Source organism: Lepidochelys kempii, chromosome 9, assembly GCF_965140265.1.
Source record: "Lepidochelys kempii isolate rLepKem1 chromosome 9, rLepKem1.hap2, whole genome shotgun sequence".
In the NCBI taxonomy this organism is placed as follows: domain Eukaryota; kingdom Metazoa; phylum Chordata; order Testudines; family Cheloniidae; genus Lepidochelys; species Lepidochelys kempii.
This window is the reverse complement of record NC_133264.1, coordinates 64972343-64999110: the sequence shown is the minus strand read 5'-3', so window position 1 is coordinate 64999110 and position 26768 is coordinate 64972343. Positions and strand designations below refer to the sequence as shown.

Sequence of the window (26768 nt, the reverse complement as noted above, 5' to 3'; positions counted from 1 at the left end):
GGCCAATGAGTGATCTGTGGGGTGATCTGTTACAGCAGATACTATCTTTGTTGGAAAACTGTGGTGGCCAATCCGAGTGCTCCATTTCTCCAAGCCATTTAAAAACAGAGATGGACCTGATTGTTGCTTTATTCAGTGGTCATACACATGGCCTTGTGGATAAAGCAACTCTCCCTCCAGCCTTGTAAAATGCAATGGGAGAGGCAAAGCCTTCAGAACTACATTTCCCATAATGCACAGACAGCCCGGTCTGAACCCATCCTGAGATTAAGAAGGCTACACGTAGTGACTAGTTTAAATCCAGATTAGATTTAGTTGAATGCTGCAGGAAGGAGGAGAGTGTGACCAGCAGCCGGACAGCAGAGGCTAACTGGTGAGAGACTCTGATGTGCACTCCTTTAACATGAGATGGTCTTGTCTCCTGGCTGGAATTGGGGCTCAGTTCTGAGGAATTCTTAGCTCAGGAATATTACATGGATTCTCAGGGTGCTGCTGGGAGGGGTGTTTTTTCTCTTCAGGCCTGGGTGGCTGTGCTGGGAGTTTGTAGTCATTCTTTGGGCATTGAAAGAAAGTTCAGGGAAAGATGGTGGCATTTGACTTCAGAAGTCTGGCTGAGGCAGAAGCCAGGGATAGTTCTACCATACAAGAACAGGCAGTTGTTTAGGGAAGCATTGTGTTAGAGGTAGAAGTATTGTGACTGAGGGGTTGTTGGGGAATGGTTACACCTGTCTGTCCTCAAAAATCCCTAGATCCATCGCTTGAGGGGAGGGGGAAAAGTCAGCTATTATTTCTCCCCCCCAAAACAAGGTTCCTTTGTCTTTCTCTGCATCCTCATAGGGACCCAGGAGCAGATTTCAATGTCCTTACACCAAGTAGTACCGTTCTCCCTGAATATACCTAGTAATCTTGGTGGAGTGAGGTGTACTCGGGGTGTCTGAGGGTGCTAGAATCTGGTGGCTGAGGCTTCTTATCAGCAGGTCACTGAGAACTCCATTCGGTGATGGGAATTACTATGCGTCACAGGGAGTGGGGTTGGGGGGGCGTGGCTTTGCTTCACTTGTGCTGCTTGCCATCTCAATGAGGAATGTCTGATCAGCTGCTCTTTGTTAGGAAAGAAAAATAATGACACACAAAGCTGCTGTTTGTTAGGAAAGAAAAATAATGACACACAAAGCTGCAGTGGAGTTGTTGTTACTGTTACTATTATAGTAACTATTTAATATAATAGAAATTATAGTTAATATCATTATTAAGAAATGTCTGTATTATTTGTATTGTGAAAGCACCTAGAAACCCGACTCATTGGGCAGGACCCTATTGTGCTAGGCACTGTACAAAGAGACTTGCAGCTAGTTCTGGTTATCTGGTTATTCTGTGCTCCCAGGACATCAGTATCTGGTTATTCTGTGTTCACAGGACATCTTACTTAAAATTCTGCAATAGAGCAGGAGTTTAATTTTGACTTTCTTAGATGTTACGCTTCCCTCTTGCCCTTTCCTCTCCCCATTCTCCAGACTTCCCTGCTTCTCCCAGCATCCGGTCAGGTCAGCTCTTAAACTGGTGGAAATCAGTGATTGACTTTGGTGTGGTTATGCTGATTAACATCAGCTGAGAATCTGGCCCTGTGCTTAGAGGGCAGAATGGTGAGGATAGCATCATAGCCCTGGTCTACACTACAAGTTTAGGTCAAATTTAGCAGCAATAGATGGATTTAACCCTGCACCCATCCACATAACAAAGCCATTTTTATCAACTTAATGGGCTCTTAAAATCGATTTCTCTACTCCTCCCCGACTAGGGGATTAGTGCTGAAATCGACATCTCCAGGTCAAATTTGGGTTCACGTGGACACAATTCAACGGAATTGGCCTCAAGGAGCTATCCCACAGTGCTCCATTGTGACTGCTCTGGACAGCAGATGCACTGGCCAGGTAGACAGGAAAAGCCCTGCGAACTTTTGAATTTCATTTCCTGTTTGGCCAGTGTGGCGAGCTCATCAGCAGTGGTGACCATGGAGTCCCAGAATCACAAAAGAGCTCCAGCATGGACCGAACGGGAGGTACGGGATCTGATCGCTGTATGGGGAGATGAATTTGTGCTATCAGAACTCTGTTCCAAAAGACGAAATGCCAAAATATTTGTAAAAATCTCCAAGGGCATGAAGGACAGAGGCTATCACAGGGACCTGCAGCAGTGCCACATGAAACTTAAGTAGCTCAGGCAAGCCTACCAAAAAACCCAAAAGGCAAACACCCACTCAGGGTCAGAGCCCCAGACATGCCGCTTTTATGATGAGCTGCATGCAATTCTAGGGGGTGCCCCTACAGTTGCCCCACCCCTGTACGTGGACTCCTGCAAGGGGGGAGTCTCATGCAACAGGGATGAGGATTTTGGGGACTAGGAAGATAGCGCGCACCCAGGCTAGCGGAGAAACCATTCTCCCCGACAGCCAGGAACTGTTTATCACCCTGGAGCCAATACCCTCCCAACCCGGGCTCCCAGACCTTGAAGGTGGAGAAGGCAGCTTTGGTGAGGGTACCTTTGTAAATATAATACACAGTTTAAAAGCAAGTGTGTTTAATGATTAATTTACCCTGAAGACTTGGGATGCATTCGCGTCCAGTACAGCTACTGGAAAAGTCTGTTAACGTGTGTGGGGATGGGGCGGAAATCCTCCAGGGACATCTCAATGAAGCTGTCCTGGAGGTACTCCCAAAGTCTTTGCAAAAGGTTTCTGGGGAGGGCAGCCTTATTGCGTCCTCCATGTTAGGACACTTTACCACAGCAGGCCAGTAGCATGTAGTCTGGAATCTTTGCATAAGAAAGCATGGCAGCATGTGGTCCAGGTGTTTGCTGGCATTCAAGCAACATCCATTCTTTCTCTCTCTATGTTATCCTCAGGAGAGTGATATCATTCATAGATTCATAGATATTAAGGGACCATTATGATCCTCTAGTCTGATGTCCTGCACAATACAGGCCACTGAATCTCACCCACCTACTCCTGCAATAAACCTCTCACCTATGTCTGAGCTATTGAAGTCCTCAGATCATGGTTTAAAGACTTCAAGGTGCAGAGAATTCTCCAGAAAGTGACGTGTGCCCCACGCTGAAGAGGAAGGCGCTTAGTGCATAGTGTGGGGACACACGCAATCAACTGTATAAAATCACTGTCTAAAAAATCGACTACTATAAATTCAACCTAATTTCATAGTGTAGACATACCCTAAGAAAAACCCAGTCACAGATTTCCATTAACTGAAGAATTGGCTTAGAATATTGACTATCCTGTCTTCTCAGTGGACACCCAGCGTGCGGTGGCTGGCTATAGACAAACTGCTGGTGGTTCAGTTCAGAGAAACATCCCAAAGTTTGGAGGCTGCTCTGAACCACTTGGGCCTGCAAAACCAGGCCAATTATTTATTACTTTTACATTGCAGTAGCACCTAGGCGGTCCACTCAAGTACCAGGAGCTGTACAACCACACAACACAAAGATGATCCCTTCCTGAAAGAGCTTACAGACTATTTCTTGCGGCATTTTGACCCTTTTACACATGGCTGGAAACAGGAGATTTTAGGGAGAGTGGGGCTAACACGACTCTGCTACCCCACACGTGAAAAGGGGAATTTCAGGCCAGCATGACCCTTCCCAGAAGAGAGGGGGAGCCCAGGCCTGTTTGTGTGCAGGAGACGGAAGGTTCTAGGGATCCTGAGAAATCCCAATAAAGCCTTATCTACAGCCCAATGGGTGGTCATTCTGGATAGATGAGCATTGCTATAGCTGGGAGGATGAAGCACAGCACAGTAGAACTGGAGTCTCTGGTGGTTCCGTCCTTGTATCAGTGACGACTCCTCCCTTGGTTGCTGTGCTGGCTGGCACAGCAGTAAGGGGGGCTCGCTGTTCACTTTCTCTGGTATTCCTAGGTACAGAGGCGAGAGGCTCTCCTCTCTCTACAGAGTATGTTCCAGCTCCTCTCCCACTGCTGGTCATGGCTGCAGGCAATACAGGAACCAATCAGGTAATCCCCCAGGACCCAGTTGCCTCATGACATTTTGCATGTTAACTACCAACAGCTTTGCATTAGAAATGAATCAGTGACTTCTCTGGATGGGGCGGGTGGGAAGTCTGACCCTTTGCTTTGTCTGGGACAGGGATCTGTATCGTGTCATGCACTCTGAGGAACTTTGTCCTGATGCTGGCCCTTTGTGTGATTGTTTAATAAACTCTTTTGGATGCCTGGTAGAGAGCCCCATTTCTCCAGCCCATAGGACTGTCCGTATTGTCAGAGAGGGAGCATGCTGCATTGTTGTGTTTCCAAGCTCTTTGCTTTAACCATCAAAATAGTGTTAATGTTAAAATATGTAAAAATCTATAAAGAAAATGTTATTAAATTGAAAACCAGATGGGAAAAGATTTAAAGGTCCTATCTCACTCCTGAGCTGGACTGGCATGTTCCCTATGGCATGCATGCAGAGGACAGAAATTCCATTTCACAAAAGATTTCAAAATCTGGCGTTGTTTCAAATAGATACAAACCTGAAAATTTTAAAATTCTCCATAGAGGAAAATTCTGAAGAATTTTCATTCCGGGTTGGTTGACCTGTTTCATTTCAACCAAATCCAAAATGTTTCAATTTTGACTTTATTTTATAATATAAAATAAAAAAAATTCTAAACAAAGTAATTTAAAAATGTAAAATCAAAATGTTTAGTTTGGAAAATGAGAGAAAGGGATGTTTTGTCTTTGTTGGAACATTTTTTGTTTCCTCTCTGAAATGAAATTTTGGTGAACAGGACATGATTTCTTGAAGCGTTTCGATTTAGATGGAATTGAATCTTCTGATGGAAAATCGTTCTGTTGAAGTTTTTCTGACTAGTCTATTGTCCAGTGTTTTGTTTAGTTTTAGGCTAAAATGACCAAGCAATAAGGTTTTCACCATTTACACTGGGGACTAGCACCCCATAAGAAATAGACCTCAGTGCTGGCATATGTTCTCTGCTATTCAGTCTTTGCTCAGTTTCATCCCATTACTTTTAATGAGAGCTGAATTCTGCATTTTGTGATAGTATTAGGAATTCTGGGATTCTTGCTTTTAAAAAAAAATTCATGCAATGATGTGCCACCAGTATTTTAATTCAGGGGTCCCACAAGTGTCCCCTTAGCCTGCGATGAACCCTGTATCCCCAGCCCCAGGAATACAATTCATTGTTTTTCCCATGTAAACAAAATCCCTGTCTCCTCGCCATGGAAGGAGACAGCTCCATTGGACCAACAAACTGGTTTGAAGCTGCACTTTGCTAGAGATGTCTACACTGCTACAGCAGGGGTCACCAGGTAGCACGGTTACACATAGTCTTACACCTTTTTTCTTCTTAGCATGTGAGTAAATGTTCAGCCTCTGAAGAGATGTCAGTTAGTTTTGTTGTTGCAGGTTCTTTAGGGGAGCTGTGGAGGCAGCAGGAGGCTTTGCCCTCTACCCTCATGTAACTAGGCAATTGTTGAGGCAGAGTTGCTCCCTGGGAACTAGGAATTGGGTAGTGGGCTGAGATTGCTGAAAGAAGGGATTGCCTGCATGCTGTTCATGAGCCCTTCTGTTCCAGGACTGTCATATAGGTGTAAATAAAACCAGTTACACATAAAATATACTCAAACTCAACATCACTGCTTTCTCCTCCATGGGGAAGCCTATGTGCAAGGCCCCAGACATGCACTGCTCAGCAGAGGGACAATTCTTTGGGCCGGATTCTCCTTTGTCTTACACCTTATCTAGTTATTTACACTTGTGCAAAGTGGATGTGAAATGCTCCCAAATCAGAATGTTTCCCTCTCACACATCAGCAGGAACAGTTTGTATGCAGCCTTGCAGAGGTGCAGATGCCAGCAGAAGATGCAGGGTCAGGAGAAGAAGGCCTTTGTCCCTAATACAATAATTGAATGGGGAGGGCTGGGGACTCCTTCCCGTAGGAATGTTTTTGAAAATATCTGTCATTTGGCACTATCTAGTGGGTCAGTAAGGAAAACACTGAGCTCCTCAACAGGATCTTTGAGCCCCAAGGATAAGTAATCTCTGTCAGGGGGGATTAGCAGTGTCAAGTGAAGGGGTGAGCTTGAGCAGAAGCAGGAGAATCGCCCAAACCTCCTTCAGAATTAGTGGCAGAACTAAAACAGGGAGTCCCTTTGAGCCCCCTCCAGGTCATTGCTTGTTCATCATAGATCTTGGGAAATTTCTTGTCTATTGGGACAATGGGTAAAGAAGAATAAAGCTCCCCAGCTTAGGCGGCTGTTGGCTCAGGTCTCAGCATCACGGGGCAAGGTGGCATTGATGCATCTTGGGGTTACAGCACAATGCTTTTTTTGCCTCTGTTTTCACTAACAAGGTCAGCTCCCAGACTGCTGCGCTGGGCATCACAAAATGCGGAAGAGATGGCCAGCCCTCTGTGGAGATAGAGGCGGTTAGGGACTATTTAGAAAAGCTGGACGTGCACAAGTCCATGGGGCCGGACGAGTTGCATCCGAGAGTGCTGAAGGAATTGGCGGCTGTGATTGCAGAGCCACTGGCCATTATCTTTGAAAACTCGTGGCGAACCGGGGAAGTCCCGGATGACTGGAAAAAGGCTAATGTAGTGCCAATCTTTAAAAAAGGGAAGAAGGAAGATCCTGGGAACTACAGGCCAGTCAGCCTCACCTCAGTCCCTGGAAAAATCATGGAGCAGGTCCTCAAAGAATCAATCCTGAAGCACTTGCATGAGAGGAAAGTGATCAGGAACAGCCAGCATGGATTCACCAAGGGAAGGTCATGCCTGACTAATCTAATCGCCTTTTATGATGAGATTACTGGTTCTGTGGATGAAGGGAAAGCAGTGGATGTATTGTTTCTTGACTTTAGCAAAGCTTTTGACACGGTCTCCCATAGTATTCTTGTCAGCAAGTTAAGGAAGTATGGGCTGGATGAATGCACTATAAGGTGGGTAGAAAGCTGGCTAAATTGTCGGGCTCAACGGGTAGTGATCAATGGCTCCATGTCTAGTTGGCAGCCGGTATCAAGTGGAGTGCCCCAAGGGTCGGTCCTGGGGCCGGTTTTATTCAATATCTTCATAAATGATCTGGAGGATGGTGTGGATTGCACTCTCAGCAAATTTGCGGATGATACTAAACTGGGAGGAGTGGTAGATACGCTGGAGGGGAGGGATAGGATACAGAAGGACCTAGACCAATTGGAAGATTGGGCCAAAAGGAATCTGATGAGGTTCAATAAGGATAAGTGCAGGGTCCTGCACTTAGGACGGAAGAACCCAATGCACAGCTACAGACTAGGGACCGAATGGCTAGGCAGCAGTTCTGCAGAAAAGGACCTAGGGGTGACAGTGGACGAGAAGCTGGATATGAGTCAGCAGTGTGCCCTTGTTGCCAAGAAGGCCAATGGCATTTTGGGATGTATAAGTAGGGGCATAGCGAGCAGATCGAGGGACGTGATCGTTCCCCTCTATTCGACATTGGTGAGGCCTCATCTGGAGTACTGTGTCCAGTTTTGGGCCCCACACTTCAAGAAGGATGTGGATAAATTGGAGAGAGTCCAGCGAAGGGCAACAAAAATGATTAGGGGACTGGAACACATGAGTTATGAGGAGAGGCTGAGGGAGCTGGGATTGTTTAGCCTGCAGAAGAGAAGAATGAGGGGGGATTTGATAGCTGCTTTCAACTACCTGAAAGGGGGTTCCAAAGAGGATGGCTCTAGACTGTTCTCAATGGTAGCAGATGACAGAACGAGGAGTAATGGTCTCAAGTTGCAGTGGGGGAGGTTTAGATTGGATATTAGGAAAAACTTTTTCACTAAGAGGGTGGTGAAACACTGGAATGCGTTACCTAGGGAGGTGGTAGAATCTCCTTCCTTAGAGGTTTTTAAGGTCAGGCTTGACAAAGCCCTGGCTGGGATGATTTAACTGGGAATTGGTCCTGCTTTGAGCAGGGGGTTGGACTAGATGACCTTCTGGGGTCCCTTCCAACCCTGATATTCTATGATTCTATGATTCTAAGAGGAGAAGTGGATCTGACAGGCATTCCTGTGCCTGGGGTGCTGTGCGTGATGTATGTGTGGGGACAGAACTTTGTCAGGGCACAGCCCTGGCGGTCCTTACCCCCATTCCTATAAATGCCATTGTTTCAACTCTCTCAGGATGGATGGAGACTCTGCACTGATGTAAGGGGAGGGTCCAGGAAAGAGGGGCTCTGTCACAGGGATTGGCCCTTTCAAGGGAGTCAGGGACCTGTGACAGGTCTGTAAGGGAGAACAAGCCAACCCAGACCCCTTGGCAGTAATTACATTCCTAGGTGGCTGGTTGGCAGCTGATTAGAAACCACCTCAGCTGAGCTCTGGTAACCCTTTATCTGGCTCATTAGCTAGAGACAGGAACTTCCAGCAGAGTGCGGGCAGGCCTGGCAGGTGTGTGCCAAGGAACAGGGAACTCCCAGGCAGTGGCAGGAAGCCTTAGGCTGTCATGAGTCCCCAGAGGAGAGCTGCAGGAGGCAAACCCCTGGCTCTGGGGAAGGATTCTGTCCAGGTAGTGGCAAGAGGCCTTGCTCCAGGGAAGGAACCCAAGCCAAGAGAATCCTGCTGAAGGGGACAATCCTGGGCTGGCCCCTAGGGAATGGACTAGGGCAGGGGTGGGCAAACTTTTTGGCCCAGGGGCCACATTGGGGAATAGAAATTGTATGGCGGGCCATGAATGCTCACAAAATTGGTGTTGGGGTGCGGGAGAGGGTGCAGGCTCTGGGGTGGGGCTGGGGATGAGGAGTTTGGGGTGTAGGAGGGTGTTCTGGGCTGGGAGCAAGGGGTTCGGAGGGTGGGAGGGGGATCAGAGCTGGGGCGGGGTGTGGGAAGGGGTCCAGGTTCCAGCTAGAGGTGTGTGCTCTGGGGTGGGACTGGGGATGAAAGGTTTGGGGCGCAGGAGAGTGCTCCGGGTTGGGATTGAGGGATTTGGAGAGCGGGAAGGGGATCAGGGCAGGGGGTTGGGGCGTGGGGAGAGGCTCAGGGGGTGCAGGCTCTGAGAGGCACTTACCTCAAGCGACTCCCGGAAGCAGTGGCATGTCCCTTCTCTGGGTCCTATGTGGAGGCGCGGCCAGGCGGCTCTACACGCTGCCCCATCCTCAGGCATCCCCCTGCAGCTCCCATTGGAGTGCATAGGAACTGGAGCGGGGCCATGCCGTGGCTTCTGGGAGCCGCGTGGTACAGCCCCCAACCCTGCACCCGCGCCAAAGCGCCGGAGAAGGGCCAACCCACGTGGTGCAGCCCCGACCCAGCACCCCAGCTGGAGCAACAAAGCAGGGCTGAGCTGCTGGTCCAGACCACCCCTTGACTAAGGGTATCTTTTCTGTGTTACTCTCTTACCCTGCCCTTGTCCTCAGTTATCCACTCTAGGTCCACAAAGGGCCGGCTTCCTCCCTGCTCTAACCCCATGAATTCAGTGGAGTTATACCAGGGAGAACTAGACCCAATGAGCCCTTAGGATAATTGCTCACAAGATGGCTGTGATGACCATTTCAAGTCAGAGACCACAGTCCCGTTGCTTGGAGGGGAGAATATCTCCTCGGTGCAGGCTAACTTTGTTTTTCTTCCTCATCAGGAAAGTGACCCTCCTTGTCATTGGCCTGGACAATACAGGGAAAACCTCCCTCATAATGGAGATACAGAGAGGTGAGGAGCCAGCTGTCTCCAGTTACTGCTGGAGTCTGGGGATATGTCTATGCTGCTGTCAGAGGCGAGAGCGGATGTGTTGACGTATCCGAGCTAGCTTTGATCTAGCTAGCTCCAATAACACCCAGCACTGAAGCCACGAGCAGCAGCGTGGACTAGCAACTTGTGTACATAACCAGGGTCTCGGGCAGGGCTGCACAGCCCGGGCTGCCACTTGCAGTACCTCAGCTTTGCTGCTGTGTCTACCTGTGCTGCAGTCACACCCTGAGTCTCAGCTGAGCTGACATGATGCCAGAGGCAAAGAGTTTATTGTTCTTTGCAAATAACTTCAAATCTCCCCATCGCTGAGGGGATAAATCTTTCCGTGCTTCCAATTATTCCCCTCCATCCTCTGCAGGAGGCAGCATTGTAATAATCCTGTGAGGTCAACATTGGATCATAATTGTGTCTTTATGCTCTGGTAGGTGGGTTTGACTTTCTCATGTCTATTTGGTAACTTTATGTAGCTGACATTGTTTGTCCGACTCCAGCGTAGGGGATGTAGACTTGGACAGTCTATATCACTCACTCTCTGTGGGACTTGAGGACCAAGCCACTGCTGAGCATCAGAGATCTGAATTCACTGCATCAGGCTGTTACACAGGATGCAGGCATACAGCGTGATGCATCTAGATTTGCAGAGTGTCTGGAATACAATGGCCCCTTCTGCAGAACTGGGATTTAGACAGCCAGGTGCAACAGAAATGTAGTACTGGGTAGCCACTCAGGTTAAACCTAGGGGATAAGATCGCCAGTGGGAAATATGGCTGGGATATCGACAGGCCTCAATCCCTGGGATTCCTGGCAAGCCATTTGGCTACTCTAAAACAATCAACAGAGTCATGATTGCTTTAAGAAATATACTGCTAGGATTAACCTGACCTGCCACTGCACAATAGGAAACAGGGTGGGGCTATTCCCCTCTCCCCCCACGCCAAACCTGCCAGGATTTAGGATAGATCTATGAACAGGGGTGTCACAGAGCAAGGAGTTTGTGCTGCAGTGGCCTAAAGTCATGATGCTGACCAAGACCCACTTAATCACCTACTTTAAGACAGGAATTGGATCTGAAACAGCCACAGCCTACAGTGAACACAGTCCTAGGATTAACCTACCTACGGTATTTATCTGGCCCCCATCACTGTGCTATCTGAGCACGTTCCAATCTGTAATGCAGTTACCCTCTCAGTACTCCTGGGAGGTAGGGCCATCCTATTATCCCCATTTTACTGGTGGGGAATGGAGGCAGAGAGGGACTAAATGACTCACCTGGGTCACACTAGCCATCTGTGGCAGAGTAAGGAATTGGACCTGGGTCTCCTGAGTCCCAGGCTAGCACCCTAACCACTGGACCACTCTGCTAGCTAAGGTCCTGCAATAACCCCCTGGAGCTGTCCATAGGGAATGTAATCCTGGCGTTTCCCAGAATTGCCAATGTGTCCCCTTAAATGAGAACAGGAATGTAGCTGAAGGGGGTTAATGCTAATACAGGGGATCCTTGCTATAAACCATAGCTGGGAACAAGGAATAATAACGTTCAGTGTTTGTCTGGGGGCTGCGTGTGTGTTACTGTGGGTGCTGTTCTCTCTGCAGTGCTCTCGTGTGAGGTGCTCCCCACAACAAAGCCTAACCAAACTGAACTCAGAGTGGACCGGTTTGAAGTCTCCCTTGTCGACCTGTCCGGGGGGCAGAGGTTGCGGGGCATATGGCGTAATCACTACGGTGACACTCACGGGATTATCTTTGTTCTGGACTCCAGCGATGTGCTGCGGATGGAAGAGGCCAGGAGGACCTTGGGCCGTGTTCTGGCTCACCCTAGGATTTCAGGGAAGCCCCTGTTACTGTAAGGCTGCCTTTCCCTTGCATTGAAGTGTTCCTTGGCCATTCCAGTAAATGGGGTTGCTGCACATCCGGGCAGGAACCTCAAAGGCGATATTTGGGGATCCCAGTGCTGAAACAGCATGGGTGAGGGGAACCCAGGATTGGAACGAATGAGAAAGCTGAATTAAGAGAGGATTGTCCCTTTGGATTAGGGCTGGTGGGGTGATTAGAAAGAAGCACAGTGCTGGTGAGACTAGCATGGAGTCAAAGTAGGGTAGTTCTGCAGACCGCACTTCTCTTGTGTCCTCTGCAGGGTAGAGCTGCGGGTGCCTTAGTGATGATCATTAGTTATGTTGCACAGAGATGTGCCTGGCACGTTGCAGGTGCATAAAGGAGAAGGTCCTTGCTCCATGGAGCTGTCAATCTAAACTAGGTGAAGAGAGAGTAGAGTAGAGGGGAGAGCATTCTTGGGTTCCCACACAGAGCAGATAGTCCATCTGCTCAGTCTTATTGGTAGCCATTGGGTCTTGTTAAGGTGTCTGAGTTTTTAACATGACTCAGCAGTTACTGAAGCATGATGGGTTATCTTCGGGAATGAGACAGGTGCAGCTTATCTGGGAGACTCTGCCAAACATTGAGGTGATGGGACGCTCCCCAGAGGACTCTCTGTGCTCTGAGTTTTAACTGGGCCTGGCTGACATGATGCAGAAAGAAAAGCCCAGCCACACGGTTCTGTTCACATCAGTTTGGAACCGTGGCTTAGTGTGGCTTTGTATTCCCTCAGCTTAGCACATCCTGAACCACTCTGGAAATGGTGGTGGCAACATGTGAACTAATAGGCCCTTGTCACTGAGCCCCTCAGTCCCAACTCACAGTGTCTCCACCAGTCCCTTGCGTTCCACTGGCATGGTGTCTGCACTGCCGGGGTGGATGGGACAAGGCAGTTAGTCTGTGAAGCAGGGGGCTGTGGCAGAGCAGGATAGTGGGTTATAGGGAAAGGGTGAGGACCCAGGCTCAGGGCTGGGGCCAGTGCTCAGGTGAAGGGGCCAGTCCTGATCCCACTGAGGTGAATGTAATTTTTGCCATTAACTCAAACAGGAGCAGGCCTGGGGTGAAGTGAATGTTAGGGATGAACAAAGCCTACCCCAAATCACGGTTCTTCATTCAGAACCATGAGCCAGTTGGGGGTTCTCCTGTCCATGTGACAGAGGCTGTGGATTCCATCCCTCTGCTTCAGCGGTCCCAAACTTTCACATGGTCCCCTCCACACTAGAGATAAGAAGGTTGTGTAACTAAAACCTGACCCTGCCAGACTTCTAGGGAAACTTTTGGGGACTTTTGCCAGACTCTGCCAAACTCAAAGTGAAGCTTCTTGCTGCCTCAGATTTGTCTGAGTTTCTGTGGCTGAGTTTGGTGGGTTTGTTTGATCCCATCCCAGAGCTCGGGACAGATGGTCACAGAGTGGTGGTCTGGGCTGAACCAGGCCCTTGCAAGCTCCCGCAAGCTCATACGTGAATCTCGCTGGCTGTCTTTGGAATTTGCTATGTTGCCTTTGAATAAACCTCAAACTGCAGGGTTACCAAATCATGCCAACCACCCTGGACAAGCTCCCCACAGCACTAGCCTGGCTCCACCTCCCCACAGGAGTGAGGCTGAAGAAGGATAACATTGAGCTACTGTAGGAGCTCTGCTGGCCAGTGACGTCTTATTCTTTTTTCTCTTTCGTCCCTTTTTATTACTCCCAGGCTGGCCAATAAACAGGACAAGGTTGATGCCCTCCTCCCATGTGAGCTGATCGAATGCCTGACCCTGGAGAAGCTTGTGAACGAAAACAAGTCACTGTGCCGCATCGTAAGTGTGAGAAGGGCTTGTCCAGCTTGATGTAGTTGACACCATTCTCACCAGTCTCATAAGAATGACCATACTGGGTCAGACCAAAAGTCCATCCAGCCCAGTATCCTATCTACCAACAGTGGCCAATGCCAGGTGCCCCAGAGGGAGTGAACCTAACAGGTAATGATCTAGTGATCTCTCTCCTGCCATCCATCTCCACCCTCTGACAAACAAAGGCTAGGGACACCTTTCCTTACCCATCCTGGCTAATAGCCATTAGTGGACTTAACCTTCATGAATTTATCCAGTTCTCTTTTAAACCCTGTTATAGTCCTAGCCTTCACAACCTCCTCAGGCAAGGAGTTCCACAGGTTGACTTTGCGCTGAGTAAAGAAGAACTTCCTTTTATTTGTTTTAAACCTGCTACCCATTAATTTCATTTGGTGGCCCCTAGTTCTTATATTATGGGAACAAGTAAATAACTTTTCCTTATTCACTTTCTTCACACCACTCATGATTTTATATACCTCTATCATATCCCCTCTTAGTCTCCTCTTTTCCGAGCTGAAAAGTCCTAGCCTCTTTAATCTCTCTTCATATGGGACCTGTTCCAAACCCCTAATCATTTTAGTTGCCCTTTTCTGAATCTAATGCCAGTATATCTTTTTTGAGATGAGGAGACCACATCTGTACGCAGTATTCAAGATGTGGGCATACCATGGATTTATATAAGGGCAATAAGATATTCTCCATCTTATTCTCTATCCCTTTTTTGATGATAATTCCTAACATCCCGTTTGCTTTTTTGACTGCCGCTGCACGGATGTCTTCAGAGTACTATCCACGATGAATCCAAGATCCTTCTCCTGATTAATTGTAGCTAAATTAGCCCCCATTATATTTGGGGTTATTTTTTCCAATGTGCATTACTTTACATTTATCTACATTAAATTTCATTTACCATTTTGTTGCCCAGTCACTTAGTTTTGTGAGATCTTTTTGAAGTTCTTCACAGTCTGCTTTGGTCTTAACTATCTTGAGTGGTTTAGTATCATCTGCAAACTTTGCCACCTCGCTGTTTATCCCTTTTTCCAGATCATTTATGAATAGGTTGAATAGGATTGGTCCTAGGACTGACCTTTGGGGAACACCACTAGTTACCCCTCTCCATTCTGAAAATTTCCCATTTATTCCTACTCTTTGTTCCCTGTCTTTTAACCAGTTCTCAATCCATGCAAGGATCTTCCCTCTTATCCCATGACAACTTAATTTACATAGGAGCCTTTGGTGAGGGACCTTGTCAAAGGCTTTCTGGAAATCTAAGTAAACTATGTCCACTGGATCCCCCTTGTTCACATGTTTGTTGACCCCCTCAAAGAACTCTAATAGAGTAGTAAGACATGATCTCCGTTTACAGAAATCATGTTGACTTTTGGGCAACAATTTATGTTCTTCTATGTGTCTGACAATTTTATTCTTTACTATTGTTTCAACTAATTTGCCCGGTACTGACGTTAGACTTACCGGTCTGTAATTGCCAGGATCACCTCTAGAGCCCTTCTTAAATATTGGCGTTACATTAGCTATCTTCCAGTCATTGGGTACAGTAGCTGATTTAAAGGACAGGTTATAAACCATAGTTCCTCAATTTCACATTTGAGTTCTTTCAGAACTCTTGGGTGAATGCCATCTGGTCCCGGTGACTTGTTACTGTTAAGTTTCAGAGTAGCAGCCATGTTAGTCTGTATCCACAAAAAGAAAAGGAGGACTTGTGGCACCTTAGAAATTAATAAATTTATTTGAGCATAAGCTTTCGTGAGCTACAGCTCACTTCATCAGATGCATTCAGTGGAAAATACAGTGGGGAGATTTTATATACACAGAGAACATGAAACAATGGGTGTTACCACACACACTGTAACGAGAGTGATCAGGTAAGGAGATCTATTACCAGCAGGAGAGGAAAAAAAACCTTTTGTAGTGATAATCAGTTCCTTAGATTTGTCACCTACAAAAGACGGCTCAGGTTTGGCAATCTCCCTAACATCCTCAGCTGTGAAGACTGGAAGCCGTGAAGCCGTCTCATTCATTTTCATACGTATACAGGAATCACGGCTCCTGGGAACGCATTAAGCTGTGGGTCTTTTGCCATCAGCGTCAAAGGGAATTATGTAGAGGGGAGAAAACATGGGCATGTGGAACATGCAGACCAGCACTGTCAAAAATGCCCAGTGATTTTTTGGGGTGGCTCATTTTCTGGGAGCCCAACTTGAGACACCTTGGGCCTGAGCACCTGTAGCTCCCACTGACTTGCACGTAAGCTGGGCTCCTGCCACACAAAATCAGTGGCCACTTTTGAAAATTTTGGCCATAGTATCTTTGGAGAGACTCTTCATGCAGAGCCTTATGCTGAGTAGGGGGAGTGATGGGACCAACTCCCAGGGCGTCTGGGAGTGCCAGGGGAGGAAGATGCGTGGCCCCATGAGCACCTCTGCATCAGTCCCAGCAGTCAGGAACTGGGCTGTGAATATGGGAGATACATAAGCAAAGGTTCCCTGGGAATTATAAACATTTCTCCCCATTTTATGCCACCACCTCAGCATTGGTGAGGACATTAAAGGACATTATTTATTCGGTATCTAGTGTCCCATCACCAGTATTTAACAGGGAGTGGCTGAGAAGCATTTGGCCTATGGAAGGTGGTGTACTCACCATCTGTAGCATCCCCTTGTGTCAAAGCGCAATGCTGCAAGGGGTCCTCATCCCCAGTGCCTCCTGCTGGATGCCTGCCTCTTGCCAGGTCTTGCGTGGCTCAGCCCTCCAGCCAAGTCAATGTCCATACCCTCCAGGGGCAACAAAAAGGTCCAAACAAAAGTTCTAACAGATCCAAAGTAGTAATTCCTCGGTCCCTCTTGGGCCAAACTAACATCTACCTCCTCTCCAACAGGATTCCCCATGCAGCCTCTCTTCCCCAGGGACTCTGGCAGGTTACCTCTGGGGTCTCCAAGTTACAAGCCCTGTCCCAGAACTCCTCTCACAGGGGTCAAACCAACCAGCTCCCCAAGAGTTTCTTCTAAACATTGTAGGCCCTAACTCAGGGCTTCGCCCAAGAGAGAGTCTGCTCTGCTCCCTGGGGGTTTCTTCTCTCTCCTTATTCCCTTCCCAGAAGCCAGTGTTTACATGTAGACTCTCTGGTCGGGAGGCCAAGGCCGGCTCTTTTCCCAGAGCCTAATGACAGGAACTCCACCACTGTCTCCCTTCTCCAGGGCTCCTGATGGTTCTCTTGCAGCTGTCACTGTCGCCCCCACCCAGGGCTGCTCTACCTCCTGTGGGCTCCTCCCAGCCTGCAGCAGCCGCAGCACCTTGCTTTTGAGCACTTCTTTTTCTCTCCTTTCCTTCTCAGAACTTTTCCTTTACACTGTTCTAGCTCAGCTGCTCCATTGCTGATTAGCTAAAGGGGCAGCACCTGCCTGCTCTCAGGTGTAGCCCACAGGGTCGTTGTGAGCCAATTAGGCCCTAATTCTCCTGAAGAGGCACTGAGCCCATGACAGCCTAATAAAAATAAGGCCCAAACCCTAATCCACACCACTCAGGCTGTCTTGAAGCTAGCAGATCGCTCAGTGTGAGGTTAAGATTAGGATTCCACTGGGTGGAAGGGGAATGTCATATACAGGCAGGTGTCTGTCCCCGTGCCCTCTACTGGACCTGTTCAAGTGTGTGACCATGTTATCAGCTAGTGACCGGAGGTCCTCAGAGGATATAAACACTGCTACAGCTGAGATTGTCCTTTGGTTTACTTGGTGGCAGCCTGTGGCAGTTTTGGAGCAGGATTCCCCATGCTGCCTGTGAGTGGCTTGGCATGCTGGGATGGTGTCAGTCTCTCTGCATGTCTAGATCTTATGTGGGAGAGAAGAAACTTCTCCACATGCTTTGCAACCAGGTCACTATTTCCTGCTACCCCTCTCCTAGCCAGGCCATCTCACGTCAAAGGACTCAGTGTGTTTCCCCCAACTTGCCAATCAGGTGATTCTGTCTCAGATACAGAAATCCACAGTATGGCCCCAGGTCTGCAACCTGATGGCCAGACATTAGAGCTGCCTTAATCCTTAGCCTAATTGGGCAATCAGATGTGTGTCCTGTATGTTACTGCTAACCTTGATCTGGGACTCTTGTGAGTTGCTGTGCCAGTGAGCCATACGGGGACTTCCCCGGTTGCAACAGTAGAAGCCGGGTGGCTGGCCTTCTCCCTGCGGTGAGCTGCTCTCTGCAGTTGTTCAGGTACCTTTCCTCCTCGCTGCTTTGCTGTCAAGCTGCTGCTGCTGCTGCAGATGCTGATTTGGGCTTTCTCTGCCCACAGGAGCCATCTTCAGCAACCAAAAGTCTCCATAAAAGCCAGTCCCGGACCATTCTGCAGGGACTCCGCTGGCTCCTGCACACCATTGCCATCAACTACAGTGTCCTGAGTGCCCGGGTGCAACAAGACAGCCCTGACCAGCCAGCCCCCGGAGAGCAAGAGGCTCCCAGGAGAGCAGCGCGGACCCGCAGCCAAACACGGAGGGAGAGGTTTGCTCTATGGAGAGTTAACGTTCTGGGCCATGCCCTGCCCTTGGTCTGACATCTGTGGATCTGAGTGCAGACAGCCAGCCTAGAAGAGGGGGATTCATTCTTCAAAGCCAAAGACTCCCCCCCCCCCCCCCCCGAACTAGCACATTTCTCACTCTTCTCCTCTCCCTTACACCGGTGTAAGTCAGGAATAACTCCAGCCAAGCCCAAGGAGTTACACCAGTGAAAATGGGAGCAGAATCAGGCTCCAGGATGACACTGCACCACAACGAAAAGTGCTTCACGGAGCTCTGTAATTATAGCACTGCCCCCATCCAAGAGGGTCCTCACGATACGCAGTAACTAATGCCATTCCTAGTGATACTGGAGTAGCTGTGAACTTCCTCACGCACCTCTCAGCAGAGATGATGGGGGGCGGATAGCTCAGTGGTTTGAGCATTGGCCTTCTAAACCCAGGATTGTGAGTTCAATCCTTGAGGGGGCCATTTAGGGATCTGGGGCAAAAATTGGGGATTGGCCCTGCTTTGAGCAGGGGGTTGGACTAGATGACCTCCTGAGGTCCCTTCCAACCCTGATATTCTATGATTCTCTCTCTCCCAGCAGGGGCTGTGCCAGCATCTCCCCTGGTGCCTCAAGAGTTGGGCCTGTGTGTACAAACCAATGGGGGGAGGGGTGGCTATATTCAAAACTGGGAGCATGAAAGAGGTGGCCATTTTAGCTGGCATGGTGACAGTGGGGTGGGTGAGGTGCTTCCCTGGGACCAGATTGGGGGAGAGAACTTTGGGCAGGCCCCCCCTTCAACTAAACTACATGGGGCCTCTTGAAAAGCCCTCAGGGAACAAGAGTTGGTGTATGAGGTGTGGCGGCTGCAGGTCCGTGAGCAGGGGAAGTGATGCATGCCTGCTGGGATGTGACAGAAGCACCCTCAGGCATATAGGGAGCTCTTGGTCACATGCTCAGCAGAGGCCTGGACTGGCTTCATGGAATGGCTGGCTGGAGAGGATGCTACAGAATGTTAAGGGCCTCCATCAGCATCCGGGAACCTGAGCCTCTGGGCTCCTCAACGGGGCAAGATCCCGGGGACAGGATTTTGCTTGAGGCCTGCAGTTGAGAGGCATCCATGCTCTGGTCTCTGAATTCCTGCTGTCTGGTAGTGTGCCCTTCCTTGCCACAGCCAGGCAGCAGGGGACACTGCAGCTAAGGGCTCTGGGAGGAAAAATACTGCGGGAGATGGGGGGTGAATTTGTTAATTTGTCTGTGCTTCCCTGTCGCTAGGGAGTTGCTGGCCAGAAGGGAGAGTTCCCAGGAAGGAAGCGCCAAGATAGGGGAATACAAACCACTACAGCCCATCCAGAACATCCTCCCACAGGTAACCAGCCTCTCCACTCATTCCTCACCCCTTAATATTGCTGTTCCTGTTACTATCCCCACCAAACAGGGACTGACCTCTGGTAATGGACTTCCCCCACCTCTTCCCTACACAGAAGGAGGAAGGCCCAAGGGTACCCAAGAGAAGGAAAAAGAAAGTGAAGATGAAGAAGAAAGGGTTGGTGCAGTGTGGGAACGTGGCTGATGAAGAGGAAGGGAAAGCTTGGGGAGGAGAGAACAGAGCAAGTGCTGCCGTTGGGCTCCTCCACAGCAACAGAGTTGGCCAGGAGAAACCACTCCCACAGGGGACAATTCCTCTCCCGGCAGGTAACAATATTAGTAGGCATCAGACTGAAAGAAGGCTCTAGCAGGGGTGCTGGAACAATTCATTTAGTGGGGGATGCTGAGAGCTGTTGAACCAAACTGTAGACCTACAGATGATGGACACCACTTCAACTCAGGGGAATCGGAACAGCACATATTGCACATGTAAACACTAACTGTGTGAAAAGTTTAGCTGGAACCCAACACCCACTTCAGGTCAGGATGGGTCCAGTTTATAACCAACCTGCAGACAATCAGAGCAGGTCCATCCAGGGTGTTCCCATCACATGGGGCCCTCTGAATTTCACCTAGCATGTTGTTTTCAGATGGTGGGTCGTGATGGTGGCCTGATTCCTGCCCTCTCCTGGGGTTTGTGACCTTCTCTACTAAGCCTGTCCCCCAAATCCTGCAGTGGTATCAAGAAGCACCTGTTCCCCATTCCCTCACCATGGAATTGGGAAATACTTGTGCTGCAGCCACTAATATAAAACAGGTGGTAGCAGATCCCTATAAGGTTTTAGTGCCATAGCAAAGGAACTTGCTCAGGTTTTGTGGAACTTGAACCTGCGAGTCAACCTGCGTTGGGTGCCTTGGTGTAGGCCACCTGCCAATGAACCTGTCACTGTCTGGTCCATGTGACACAAACTACAGAGCTTATTCTTCTCTAGTGAGTATTTAGTTACCCCCCTGAATGCCACATGCTAAGCATAAAAACATAAGAACGGCCATAGAATCATAGACTATTAGGGTTGGAAGAGACCTCAGGAGGTCATCTAGTCCAATCCCCTGCTCAAAGCAGGACCAATCCCCAGCTAAATCATCCCAGCCAGGGCTTTGTCAAGCTGGGCCTTAAAAACCTCTAAGGATGGAGATTCCACCTCCACCCTAGGTAACCCATCCCAGTGCTTCACTACCCTCCTAGTGAAATAGTGTTTCCTAATATCCAACCTAGACCTCCCGCACTGCAACTTGAGACTATTGCTCCTTGTTCTGTCATCTGCCACCACTGAGAATAGCCGAGCTCCATCCTCTTTGGAACGCCCCTTCAGGTAATTGAAGGCTACTATCAAATCCCCCCTCACCCTTCTCTTCTGCAGACTAAATAACCCCAGTTCCCTCAGCCTCTCCTTGTAAATCATGTGCCCCAGCCCCCTAATCATTTTTTTGCCCTCCGCTGGACTCTCTCCAATTTGTCCACATCCCTTGTGTAGTTGGGGGACCAAAACTGGACACAATGCTCCAGGTGTGGCCTCACCAGTGCCAAATAGAGGGGAATAATCACTTCCCTCGCTCTGCTGGCAATGCTCCTACTAATACAGGGCAATATGCCGTTGGCCTTCTTGGCAACAAGGGCACACTGCTGACTCATATCCAGCTTCTTGTCCACTGTAATCCCCAGGTCCTTTTCTGCAGAACTGGTGCTTAGCCAGTCGGTCCCCAGCCTGTAGCGGTGCATGGGATTCTTCCTTCCTAAGTGCAGGACTCTGCACTTGTCCTTGTTGAACCTCATCAGATTTCTTTTGGCCCAATCCTCCAATTTGTCTAGGTCACTCTGGACCCTATCCCTACCCCCCAGCGTATCTACCTCTCCCCCCACAGCCATGTGTCATCTGCGAACTTGCTGAGGGTGCAATTCATCCCATCATCCAGATCATTAATAAAGATGTTGAACAAAAGTGGTCAGACCAATGGTCCAGCTATCCCAGTAACCTGTCGTCCGACAGCCGCCAATGCCAGATGCTTTAGAGTGAGTGAACAGAACAGGGCAATTTACTGAGTGATCCATCCACTGTCATCCAGTCCGTTTCTAGCAGTCTGGGGTTTAGGGACACCCATAGCATGGGGTTGTGTCCCTGACCATCTTGGCTAATAGCCATTGATGGCCCTATCCTCCATGAACTTAACTAATTCATTTTTTGAATCTAGTTGTACTTTTGGCCTTCACAGCATCCCCTAGCAATGAGTGCCACAGGTTGACTGTGCATTATGTGAAGAAAGACTTCCTTTTGTTTGTTTTAAACCGGCTGCCTGTTCATTTTATTTGGTGACTCCTAGTGCCTGTGTTATGTGAAGGGGTAAATAACACTTCCTTGTGCACTTTCTCCACCAATCATGATTTTATAGACCTCTATAACATCTCCCACTTAGTTGTCTCTTTTCCAAGCTGAATAGTCCAAGTTTTTTTTAAACCTCTCCTCATAGGGAAGCTGTTCCATATCCTTAATAATTTTTGTTGCCCTTCTCTGTACTGTTTCCAATTCTAATATATCTTTTTTAGATGGGACAACCAGAACTACATGCAATATTCAAGATGTGCGTGTATCATGGAGTTTTACAGTGGCATTATGATATTTACTGTCTTATTATTTATCCCTTTCCTAATGGTTCCTAACATCGTTACCTTTTTTGACTGCCTCTTCATATTTGAGCGGATGGTTTCTGAGAACTATCCATGATGACTCCATGATCTCTTTCTTGAGTGGTAACAGCTAATGTAGACCCCATCATTTTGTATGTATCATTGGTGTTACATTTTTCAAGGTGCATTACTTTGCATTTATCAACATTGAGTGTCTGCCATTTTCTTTTGCAGTCACGCAGTTTTGTTAGATCCCTTTGTAACTCTTTGCAGTCTCCTTTGGACTTAACTATCTATAATAATTTTGTATCATCTGCAAACTTTGCCACCTCATTGTTTATCCCTTTTTCCAGGTCATTTATGAATATATTGTACAGCATTGGTTCTCGTACAGATCCTTGGGGGATCCTTCCATTTATCTCTCCACTGTGAAAACTGACCGCTTACTCCTACCCTTTGTTTCCTATTTTTAACCAGTTACTGATCCATGACAGGGCATTTCCACTTATCCCATGACTGCTTACTTTGCTCCTTTGCTTTGCCTTTGGTGAGGGACCTTATCAAAGGCTTTCTGAAAGTTCAAGCATAATCAGGGGTTAGCAGATTTCCTGAGCCACAGGACATTTCACAGCATGGTTAGACATCCTGCTACAGGGTCATGTGAGTGCCACTTCTCTGGAAGGTCATAGAAAACTTGATCTGTTCTTAAAAATAGTTACCCTAACCATCCCATTCCATATGCACTGCACAGTTTGCTTGTAGATCCACCCCACAAATGTCTTTTTGGTTTACATTTAAAAAACACAAGCCTGAAACCAATATCCCCTGCTTTGTATTACAGGACATTTCCCTCAGGTGCGTTACTAACCCTTGAAGATAGGGAGTGGTAATAGAAATAAAGGTGGTAATAGAAATACAAGTTAGGTTTTTAACATAGAAAACTCTGGTGCCTTAATAAATCCACTCTCTGTAACTGGACACAGAAATGTCAGGTACTGCAGATCTAAACAGTGAGTTCTGAAATGTAGATAGTTTAGAGCACCTAACTGAAGTTTAGCTGCATGGGGCAGAGAGGATGGGAGGGGGGAAAGGAAGGGAAGACTTTGCAGAACATCTTTGCCATCCTTGGCAGGTGTTGCTGTGAGAATGAGGAGGAAAATACTGATGTTCTCAGAAAGCTGTTGGGCAAAGTTTTCCCGGCTAGTGTAATGACCACAAAAAATCCTTGTCCCAGTGTTAAATCTAACTTAACTTCATTTAATCCAGGGCAGAGCACAAAGAAGAAAAAGAAGAAAATTAAAAATAAAATCAAGTCCCAGGAGTCCTCACTGGAGCCACAGAACGAAGGCATCTCGGGTACCTTTGGTCAGTATTTCCCAGGTGAAGTGTGTATGCAGGAGGGGATGCTGTACATCTGCTGTCCATGTTCCTGCAAAGAGTGGGAAGGGTTTGATCTGCTATCATCTGTGTTTCTTGGATTAGGAAAGCTTGTGAAATGTTATGGCCCGTATTGCATCAAGTTACTGGTGGATTTCAAACTGACCATGGGGAAGTATCTTCCCCCAACTTGCTGTTGGCCTGAGGAATGGTTGGGAATGGTATGTTTAGTCAGCAAGAAGTTGTGAGCAGCATCGGTTTGATTTGTTTTGCAGCACAGCTTATAGCCTGGGAAGGTCCCAGACTGACCAGTGATGTTATCTGGGTGGGTATTGGAAATCAAGGTTTAAAAGGGATAGCCAGATGTGCCCAGAGTACATATGTATGTATTGAGTACATACAATGGTTCAAGGCAACTCTGATACTGTGACATACCATCATATAATCCAGACTAGTGGGTCGCTGTGTCACTGTCTTGTAACCTGGGGTGCCTTGCTCCTGTAGCCTCCAACCTGGACTGCTCACAACCAGCCACCAGCAGACAGGCCACTCCCAGATGTGATTGTGTAACTGCTGCCTGCCAGTCATACCCTGGCTCTCACAGCCTGGTTATACTACAGGATGACCCCAACACACTCCCAGTCTTGGACTTTCCCCCAGAAATGTACATCTTGTACTGCCCAGCCCTCTCTGGGACAGTCTGCAAATATTAAGTTCATTATCCTTTTAAGGAAATAATATACAGCAGTGTATCATGATAAATGAAGTTACCTAGACAATTTAAACACACTGGATTGGATGAAACAATAAAACAAGTTTATTAGCTACAAAGAGAGATTTGAAGTGAATACAAGTAATGAGGCATAAAAGTCAGAAATGGGTACAAGAAAGATAAAATGCTTACTAGTGCCTAATTTAACAAACTGTGTTAGGTTCTAGCAAAATTTCTCACCACATGCTTCCAGCAAGATTACTGATCAAACTCTTCAGGTCAGGAGCCACTCCCCAGAGTCCAATCCCTGTTTCCTTTTGTCTTCTGAGGTGCAGAGAATGTGATGAGCATGGAGAAAGGGGGTCTGTTGGGGGTGTTTGCTCCTCATTTTATAATTTCGGTCCCCCTCTTGAAAAACATTTCCAGCTAAGAACCAGGAAATAGTCTATGTAAAAGGATGTTCCCTGCTGGGGTTTTTTTCCCACCTGTTCGAGTTTTTCTTTGTTTTCCCTTTCCTTCCCTTCCTGATGACTCTGTTTACTACTTAAATGCAAATTAAGGCAAGCACACATTCCTTTGTTTAGGACAGACCTGTTTACTGACTTCTGCTTGGGCGGGGCTGTGGGGTTTGGAACAGGGAAATCTTGTAACTTCACATACGGTGTTGCCACATGTATGTTATCAGGACAATACTGACCAGTGAATTATGAGTTTTCAAATGATGCTTTACAAGGCATACCTTGTACATAGATTATTACAGTAGTGTGTCAGGTGTGAATACAGTGGTGTGTTCCATCACAGATGCCCCCTATTCCTTGGGGTGAAGTCTGATTTGAGGGCTTGAGAATGAGGCTGAAAAGGAATGGGGATAGGGGACAGCCTGTCCAGAAAGGCGGGGAATACTTCAGACCTTTAGCTGGGACTGCTGTCCTGGGATTGTCAGATATCAAAGTTCATTTGATTTTCCAAAGTTATATCTCAAAAGTCTGCACCGGGTGGGTGACTCTATTCTCTCAGAGAACTTCTCCCCAAGAGAAGGCAGGTGTCTTGTTTTGATGATGGTGGCTGGTGAATGATATAGATGTTTTTGCATACATTAGCTGAAGTTAATTGTTAATACTGTTTGGCCTTTCCACATGAGGGATGGCAGAATATCTTTAAGGTTATTAGACTGGGTTTTGGAGGTTATTTTGGCTCAGATGGGCAGTTTTTGCTTAGATGAACAGAGGGCCCCTTTAGTCATCTTCTCGCTGGACTTAAAACTACCCTTTCTTCAGAGCTAGCTTATGTGTGGTTGAGCGGTGGCAGCGAGCCAAGCAGGAAGCTACCCCAGCCACTGATGCAGAATGAACTCCTTTTCTATACCATCCTGCAACACTTGCTGGAAAGAGGAGGAGTTGCTGCTGCTCCTCTTTATTTGAAGAGGGCTGGAAAAAGGAGCGGATAGGGAGTTATGAATTAAGGGTAAGCTCCATTGTCTGGGAAACAAGCAAGGTCTGTGCTCAGCATTATCATGATGGGGGGGGGTCTCATGCTGTCATAGGGCCTGATCCAAAGCTTATCAATGTCAATGGGAGCCTTTCCATTGACTACATAGATTGTAAGGCCAGAAGGGATCATTGTGATCATCTAGTCTGTCTTTCTGCATAACACAGGCTAGAGAACCTCACCCCATAACTTCAGCATCAAGCCCAGAAATTCTGACCTAATGGGCTTTGAATTAGGCCCATAATATACTGCCCAGGAAAAGGAGTCCTGCACGCTGGTAATCAGTTTTGCCCCAAGAGGTTGGTTGGTTGATTCTTATTGTCTTGCTCAGCAGCAAGATTTACAATCTTTCCTTTGTTATTAATGATGGGTCTTTATTTTCTCTCAGACTTGTATCGAAGGGCAATGCTGGCTCTGAAAATGAGGCAAGAGCGGAGGAAGCAGCCCTCTGCTGTCACTTCCTGAAGAAAAGCTCCATATTGTTGACCGCATAAATGTGGTCTCCACCAGGCATGAGGAGGTGATGGCAGATTGTTCTGTGCTGTTATTGCTGGTGGTGTGAGGTTCTATGTTCCCCTCTACCAGTGCAATGTATCTGTGCTCCCACTCAGAACCTCCCAAGTCCCAAAGGGTAAGTGTCCACGAGTACGTGCAGTCAGTATCGGCTCCAGCAGTGAGATTGTCTAACCTAATGGAAACTCTGCTCGAGAGACAAGATTCTCAGGGCTCGTGGGCTACAAAGGTGGAGTCTCAAGCATGAGTCTTCAAAATGTAAAGACTAGTTTCCTCATCCTAGGGACTGTGGGAATGTTTGGGATTCACACATGTAAGCTGAAGTGTCACACGTGTAGCGAGTTCTGCCAACAAACTGGATGTAAACATCTGAATAAAATGAAATGGAACATTTCTACACCTGAGTGGTTTTCTGTGTCTCTTCTTAATGTTCTCTCTCAGACTTTCTTACCCTGTAAGACACTTGGGGGTGGGATGTGGGGAACCAGACCAAGTCCCCGTATCCAGTAGGCCAGGGAAGAGGGCTGTGCGTGATGCAATCTGTCGACCTGGAAAAGGGCAGCTGGTGTCCATACAAGCTTATCCTCACAGGGCTGGGGCTGAGCTGGATAATCATTCATTCTACATCTACAAACTGGAAGGTATTTTTTTCCAATGACCAGATTAGGAAGGGATT

At 47.8% G+C, this 26768-nt stretch overlaps 1 protein-coding gene across 1 annotated transcript; it reads left to right on the top strand.

Annotated features, from left to right (window-relative positions):
* The first annotated feature begins 340 nt into the window (after window positions 1-340).
* ARL13A (ARF like GTPase 13A) lies at window positions 341-26476 on the top strand. The gene is made up of 9 exons (XM_073360841.1): window positions 341-373; window positions 9625-9695; window positions 11328-11577; window positions 13301-13406; window positions 17746-17951; window positions 19227-19320; window positions 19436-19646; window positions 23269-23367; window positions 25968-26476. The coding sequence occupies exons 2-9, from the start codon at window positions 9680-9682 to the stop codon at window positions 26042-26044; spliced, it is 1059 nt and encodes a 352-aa protein (XP_073216942.1). The 5' UTR covers window positions 341-373; window positions 9625-9679; the 3' UTR covers window positions 26045-26476.
* The last annotated feature ends 292 nt before the right edge of the window (window positions 26477-26768 follow it).